The 7,120-nt window shown below is 56.1% G+C and overlaps 1 protein-coding gene across 1 annotated transcript; it reads left to right on the top strand.

Annotated features, from left to right (window-relative positions):
- Positions 1 to 4,159: 4,159 nt before the first annotated feature.
- Positions 4,160 to 6,842, top strand: DUSP1 (dual specificity phosphatase 1). Its single transcript, XM_087754140.1, has 4 exons — positions 4,160 to 4,673; positions 4,802 to 4,950; positions 5,061 to 5,280; positions 5,792 to 6,842. Exons 1-4 carry the CDS (start codon positions 4,304 to 4,306, stop codon positions 6,160 to 6,162), a joined length of 1,110 nt encoding a protein of 369 aa, XP_087610266.1. The 5' UTR covers positions 4,160 to 4,303; the 3' UTR covers positions 6,163 to 6,842.
- Positions 6,843 to 7,120: the final 278 nt, after the last annotated feature.

Here is a 7,120-nt window from a genome sequence, read left to right as displayed (position 1 = left end):
AATGTTCCCACATGCATTTTTGTTCTCTGTCTCAAGTGCTGAGGCTTGATCCTTCCTCTCTTTATTCAGACAAAACTTGCACCGAGGGCAGCGAGACCCAGGCTCAGGTCAGGGCCAATGGTGCTGTAATTCTGGCTTTGCTGGAACGGTTTTGGCCATGAGCGACTAGTTACAAAGCCTGAATAACCAGTATTACTGGGTAACTGGTTTGTGCAATGGGCCAGTTCCAGGCCAGGGGTTATCTACGCTTGTCACCAAGTTGCTAACAAATTGGCATCGGTGTCAGTCAATGCAGAAGCCGCTGCAGCCCTCTATTACCCTCCCAGATAAACATCAGCCGGGCTGCACGGGGAGACCCACAGCCTCCGGAGAAAGCCAGGCAGCTCTCCGGTCCCGCTGAGACAAAGGCAACACGCTCAGTCATGACATGACGAAACTGCCGTGACGTCATTTTCCGAAGAAGTCCCTAATGCCATGAGCGCGGGCTGACGCTCACGGGGCTCTCGTGTCCTTACGGACTCGTCCGTATTTTGGCAGAGCAGCATGGGAGCTGTTGAGGGCCAGGGGACCAAGGGGGCCGAGTGGCGGCAGTGGGTCCCATCTGCTCAAATCCAAGCATCACCTCCCGCCCCCACCCTTCGTGCCCCTTTCTATTATTGCCCTTACAATGCCATTGTAGCCCCGGTGCAAACAGGGATTGTTTTGGAGGAAGGGGTTAATTTTGTATTTCCTGGCTTTTGTTAAGGCAGGAAATCTAACCCTTAAGAAAGTCATTCAGGTCAGAGCGAGCTCCTAAAAGCCACTTCAGCCCTGTTCTGTATTTTCCTTTCTTTCATTCTTATGGCAGGTTTATTTAAGAAAAGAAAACAAAAATAGAGTAAAGCAAGGAAATAGCTAGTCCAGGATTGTAAGTGATTAAGTACACACTGCCACATGTGATGAATTTTTTTCTTCCTGATTTGCGCTGGGTGTAAACAAGACCAGATGCAGAAGTCTCACAATTACATAAGTCGGTGGAAGAGCAATTAGCGTTGTTGTGGAGGTAAATTCCCTTTGCGCAAAGGCCTGGGCTGGATGCCTTCCCTGCGCTCTCAGAGCTGCCAAGGTATCTGGCCCACAGCGTCTGGCCTGTATTTAATATTTATATGCTGGTGGTTAACATCACGACTGGAAAGGTGGTTGTCATTGAGAGCACATTCTCACTTAGCTGGGCAGGTGTCAGACACGGTGATTTCTTTAAACTTGGGAAAAATTGAAGCTGCCAAACTGGGGAAAAAACACCTCAGCCTTTTAGCTTTGCTTTCGGTGTGGGACACTGGGAAGGGTTGAGGACAACAGGAGAAAAGACTGTCAGCGGCAGAGGGATGCTGCGTCTGTGAGCCAGGCTGGCTGTTCCCACTGACGAGGCGCCAGTGGCACAGCACCCTCAAAAACACTGCTTTCCATCGAAGCGTTCGCGCGGGGCCACCCAACCCGCGCTCCCCCTCCTGGGACGCACGAGGCTTTGGGCTGGTTGGAGGGGTGCAGCATCCCATCCCGATCAAGTCCTCTGGGAGAAGGATGCTCCCAGCTCCAAACCCCGCCGGGCTTCTCCACTTAGGCTGAGCTGAGCCCTTGCCTCTCCTGCGCTCCCGCACGGCGGTGCCTCCAGTCGCTCCCGCGTCACCCTCCAAAGGAGGAAAGTGAAGCAGTTCCTGGGTATAAACTTACAGAAAGGTCAGTGCCTGAGGTCCGTCTCAAAAGGATGACATTTTCTCTAGGAAAAGGTCGTGAATAAAGTCCTGTCTTGTGGCCATCTGCTATACTGGTTTCTGCTGCAAAAAGCTGGCAAGCAATCGATCACCAATAATTCCTGCTCTTCAGCTCCTTAGAAAAATCTGGGTAGGTTGGTGTTCGACGGCTGACGCGCAAGGTCACCAGAGCCTGGCCATGGCATGGTGTCGCAGCGATATCGCGTCTCACGAGGAGCTGGCTCGGCGTGCATCAGAGGAGGACGGACGGACGGACACTCCCTGCTCACCTCCCCTGCGCTCGTGGTGTGGAGGGACCTGTGTCAGCCACCCAACTGCCGGGCCCGTGATTCATACCCAGCGACCCGCCGTGGACGGCGGCGGGGTCCCAGCAGCAGGGTGGGTGACGGTGTGGTCGAGCGGACTCGCTTCCCAGCACTGAAGTGTGTGAGCGTTTCTCTCGCAATCTGTTTCCAACCTGCTGTTAAAAGAACAACAAATAAATGGAACGAAAAGCACAATCTCGTGTTTATTTTGAAGGAATGTGTTGAAAAAACAGATTCGCTTTGAGACCGCAGTCCTGGCAAAAACCCCACTGCTCGGCAGAGCAGAGACAATCCTGCGATAAGCGGGGGAGCTGGGGCTGGCGCTCACCTGCCCGTGCCCTTCCCCGTGTCCCCTCCTTGCAGCTGCCCGTGAGAGCCTGGAAAGCCCCGGAGCTCTCGGCCAGATCCAGAGCCCGGCTGGGTTTAGAAGAAGGTCTGAGGTGGCTAAAGATGGGGGGCATCAGTGGAGGAGAAGCTGGAAAATTTGAAGGTTGGCAGTTGGTGAGGCTGGTGGGGCAGGAGGGTGGGAGAGGAGCCCCGGGGCGAAGGCTGGATGGAGAGGTCTCCTCCAAGGAGCAGCTGAAGAAGGGAGAACAGAAAACTACTGAAAAGGGCGAGGAAGGAGCAGCGCAGCTGGGGCCGCAGCGCCGGGGGGAAGAGGAATCGCTGGAAAGGGCTGGGGTAAAAGGGCTGAGGCGGGAGGAGGTGCTGGGGGCAGCGGTGGCTGCGGGCAGCGAGCGGCCGGGGAGGCATCGCGGGGAGGCATCGCGGGGACGCAGGGGAAGTGGAAGCGGTGCTAACTGGAAGCCCTGAGTAAGAAACACCCGAGCTTGGTGGAAGCTGGTCGCCCACGGGGAAAAGAAAACTTTTGGGAAGCGCTGATGCACTACCCAGGAGGGGGAAAGGAGACCTCCCACTGCTCCGCTGCCGGTTACTGGGCAGCCCCAGCTTCTGGGCGTTTGCCATGGGGAAAACGAACTTCGCATGGGCTGCAGGTCTACTACATTTTTTTCCTTACACATAAAACATGATGGGAACGGCTCTCAAATATGTGCTTACATTATAAATATATACACAAATATATGTATACACATATATATTTATGTGTAGGTATGTCTGTACCTGTATATATGTCTATGCATGAATACAAACATATGTATGCGTACTCTCGTCCCTTTATATGTACACTTCAGGAGCACATGGGTGCCCGCAGCCACGGCTCCACATCCTCCCGCTCGCTGCTCCAGCAGCCTCCAGCCCCAGCAGCGCTGGGGTTTCTGTGGGAACGGGGGGGGGGGGGCAGTGCTGGGGGGACACGGACGAGGGCTGCCCCAGCCCCAGCCAGGCCCGGGGACGGGGGACGGGGACAGGGGACGGCGAGGTGGCCCAGCCCCGCGGCGTGGGTGTACCTGTGTCTGTGTGTGCGTGGGCGTACCTGTCTGGGTGTGTGTGGGGGTGGGCGTACCTGTGTGCGTGCGCGCGCGTGGGTGTACCTCTGTGCGTGTGTGCGCGCGCGCGTGTGGGTGTACATGTCTGTGTGTGTACCTGTCTGTGTGTGTGCATGCGTGGGTGTACCTGTCTGTGTCCATGTATGTATGTGTATGGATATGTGTGTATATGTGCATGTATGAATGTGTACGCACGTATATAGGTATGTTTATGTGTGTATTTATGTATGTATGTGTGTGTATGTATATGTGTGTGTATGTATGTATATGTGTGTCCGTAGGCAAGTCTGTGTGTGTATGTCGGCATCTATGTGTGTTTGTGTGTATACATAGGAGTGTGTAGGAAGGTGCTTATGTGTGCACAGGTGTACGTGTACCTGTACACGTGTGTGTATGTTTGCACGCGTGTTGGTGTGCTGGTACCCAGTGTGTGTGTGTGTAGGGACACAGCCCCGCGCGCGCGCCTGTGTGTGTAGGGTGTGCGTCTCCCGCTGCCTGCACGGGCGCGCTCCGGCGGCCCCGCGGCACATGACGTCATGCCGGCGGGGCTGGCCGCGCCTCTGCTGGCGCGCCGCCAGGTGACGTCTTCGCGGGCGCCCACGTGACGCGGCCCCATTGAGAAAACGGCGGCCGGGCGGCGCGGCGCGGCCCCAGCCGATATAAGGCGGCGCGGGCGTGCGGGGCCGGACTGGGCTGCGCGGTGCTGGGCCTCCGCGGGACGCCGGCACCTCCGACAGCGGCCGCGCCTTCCTCCTCCTCCCTCCTCCTCCTCCTCTTCCCTCCCTCGGCCGGAGCCGCCATGGTGAACCTGCGGGTCTGCGCGCTGGAGTGCGAGGCGCTGCGGGCGCTGCTGCAGGAGCGCGGGGCGCAGTGCCTGGTCCTGGACTGCCGCTCCTTCTTCTCCTTCAACGCCGCGCACATCCGCGGCTCCTGCAACGTCCGCCTCAGCACCATCGTCCGCCGCCGCGCCAAGGGCGCCCTGGCCCTGGAGCACGTCGTCCCCAACGAGGAGCTGCGCGCCCGCCTGCGCCAGGGGCTGGTCCACACCGTGGTGCTGCTGGACGAGCGCAGCGCCGACCTGGAGCTGCCCAAGCGCGACAGCACGCTGCTGCTGGCCCTCGGCACCCTCTGCAGGGAGGCCCGCGGCGCCCGCATCTGCTTCCTCAAGGGTGAGTGGCCCCCGCCCCGCCGCGGGGGACGGGGGGCAGCAGTCGGGGCTCCGCTCGCCGCCCCCGGGGCTCCGCTCGCCGCCCCCGGCCGCGCAGCGCTGACCCGGCGCCTCTCTCTGTCTCCGCAGGAGGCTACGAAGCTTTCTCCTCCGCCTGCGCCGAGCTCTGCACCAAGCCGGCCGCCCCCACCGGCCTCAGCCTGCCCCTCAGCGCCAGCAGCGCGCCCGGCAGCGCCGACTCGGGGTGCAGCTCCTGCGGCACCCCCCTCTACGACCAGGTGAGCGCCGCGCCGGGCCGGGGCGGGCGCGGGGGCTGCGTGCGGGGCAGGGGAGGCTGCTCCGAAACCGCCCGGCCCAGTTAACCCCTCCTCTCTCCCCTCTGCTTCAGGGTGGGCCGGTGGAAATCCTGCCGTTCCTCTACTTGGGCAGCGCTTACCATGCCTCCCGAAAGGACATGCTGGATGCTCTGGGGATCACAGCGCTAATCAACGTCTCGGCGAACTGCCCCAACCACTTCGAAGGGCACTACCAGTACAAAAGCATCCCGGTGGAGGACAACCACAAGGCAGATATCAGCTCCTGGTTTAACGAGGCGATTGATTTCATAGGTAAACGAGCTCTCTTCTACTCTGTTCTCTTTCTGGGGTGGCGTACCCTGGGAAGTGATTTCTGGGCATTGTTTTCCCCAGTAAAACCTACATTTGAGATTGGGGAATTTCATTCTGTTGGGGAGAGAGATTCGGGGAACACTGCCATTACATTTATTCTACTCGGAGGAATAATCTTAGCTTCACAAAGCTGTTTGAAATCTTGAATCAAGAGGCATTGGTCTTGCAGAAAAGAGCTAGTGAATTTAAGCGGATCAGTATTAAAGTAATCTTGCAAGACTGCTAAAGTGACCGGAGGAGCTATTAGGATAATTGGAATTGGAGCCCAGAATGGAAATAGCTAGGCTGCTGCTTCCCTCGGGACAAAGGCTCTCTTTGTCTCGGAAGCACCCGGCGCTCCTGCTAGGCTGAGGAGGGGATGGATTAAAGAAATGTAAAACGGCAGCCTGTGCTTTCCCACCTCTGGAAGCGGTGGGACTCGTTTGCTTACTGTGTATTTTAATTCTTTCAGACTCCGTTAAAAACGATGGTGGAAGGGTGTTTGTGCACTGCCAGGCTGGCATTTCCCGCTCGGCAACCATCTGCCTCGCGTATCTCATGAGGACCAACAGAGTCAAGCTGGATGAAGCCTTTGAGTTTGTGAAGCAGAGGAGAAGCATCATCTCCCCAAACTTCAGCTTCATGGGGCAGCTGCTTCAGTTTGAGTCGCAGGTCCTCGCCCCCAACTGCTCGGCAGAAGCTGGTAGCCCTGCTATGTCAGTGTTGGACAGAGGAGCATCCACCACCACCGTGTTTAACTTCCCGGTCTCCATCCCTGTTCACACCTCGTCCAGTGCTTTAAGCTATCTTCAGAGCCCCATCACCACTTCCCCCAGCTGCTGAGGAGCGGGTGGACGCATGGTCAGAACTCAGACTTACTGTCTCCGAAGTGCAATAACTACAGGGACAGTGTCAGCAGCCACCGGCGGTTTGTGGGGACCCCTCCGTGTGTCCCAGAACAGTGTCATAAATGGAGAGGAGCTCACCCGATGCCAGAGCGCCAGGTGTTACTGCCTCTTCTGCTGAATTCAAACCCAATAGCTGGATGTCTACACAGAGATCAAAGGACACCGTCTCTTCCCGAGCTGTTCCTCCTTGTCTTCTGTCTGTCCTAAGCCTGCTCCGTGTTTAGTAGCATGCTCACCAGTATTCCCATTCCTGGACACTTTGAGCAACACTTACGCTGTCAACTTTGATGCGACAGTCCTATTTATTTATTTTTACATTAGTGCATTGGGGTTTTTTTTGCCTTCACAAACCTAAAGTTTCATTTCTAGAGAAACCAAATACCTCAGTATTTTTTGGTACTGTAATCCTGTGTGTGTATATATGTCAGCTCTTCTTTTTTCCCAAGCACTGACGTGAAAGCACCAGGCGAGTGCTTTTTTTGAGTTGCCAAGGGTTGTATGTTTGCTGATTTATTTATGATGTGAAATAATATATTTCTTCTTATGAAGACTTAGTTTTGCTACATGATTATAACTTTTTTATACAAACAGAATAAATTATGATATTTCTATTGAGCTGGATGATGCGTTCTTTAAAATCGTGCATTTTACACTCCCAAAGCTTGTGTGGAAGCCCCCAGGTGCAGAGCTGTAAGAGAAACCTGAATTTTTAACTCTGCTGACCTCAGGTGTTGACTCACCTGGGTAGAAGAATGGGTTTAAACAAGATAATTGACTAAAACTACTGCTGCTTCTTACCCGAGCTTTTCTCTGTCCCCGTGTAATCCTGTGCGGTGGCAGGGAGCCAGGGCTGGCGTCTCCCCTGGAAGGTGGGTTTGGCTGCAGCGGTGGCC

The sequence above is a fragment of the Nipponia nippon genome, unplaced genomic scaffold (genome assembly GCF_047370975.1).
Source record: "Nipponia nippon isolate SJK-2023a ecotype South Korea unplaced genomic scaffold, ASM4737097v1 scaffold_17, whole genome shotgun sequence".
Classification (NCBI taxonomy): Eukaryota; Metazoa; Chordata; class Aves; order Pelecaniformes; family Threskiornithidae; genus Nipponia; species Nipponia nippon.
This window is presented reverse-complemented; position numbering and strand designations above follow the sequence as displayed.

Bases quoted from the DNA above. Each gene is read 5' to 3' on its own strand.
- DUSP1 (XM_087754140.1), top strand. From the start codon at position 4,304: ATGGTGAACCTGCGGGTCTGCGCGCTGGAGTGCGAGGCGCTGCGGGCG. The intron at 4,951-5,060 runs GTGAGCGCCGCG...CCTCTGCTTCAG, and splicing joins GCACCCCCCTCTACGACCAG to GGTGGGCCGGTGGAAATCCT. The intron at 5,281-5,791 runs GTAAACGAGCTC...TAATTCTTTCAG, and splicing joins CGAGGCGATTGATTTCATAG to ACTCCGTTAAAAACGATGGT.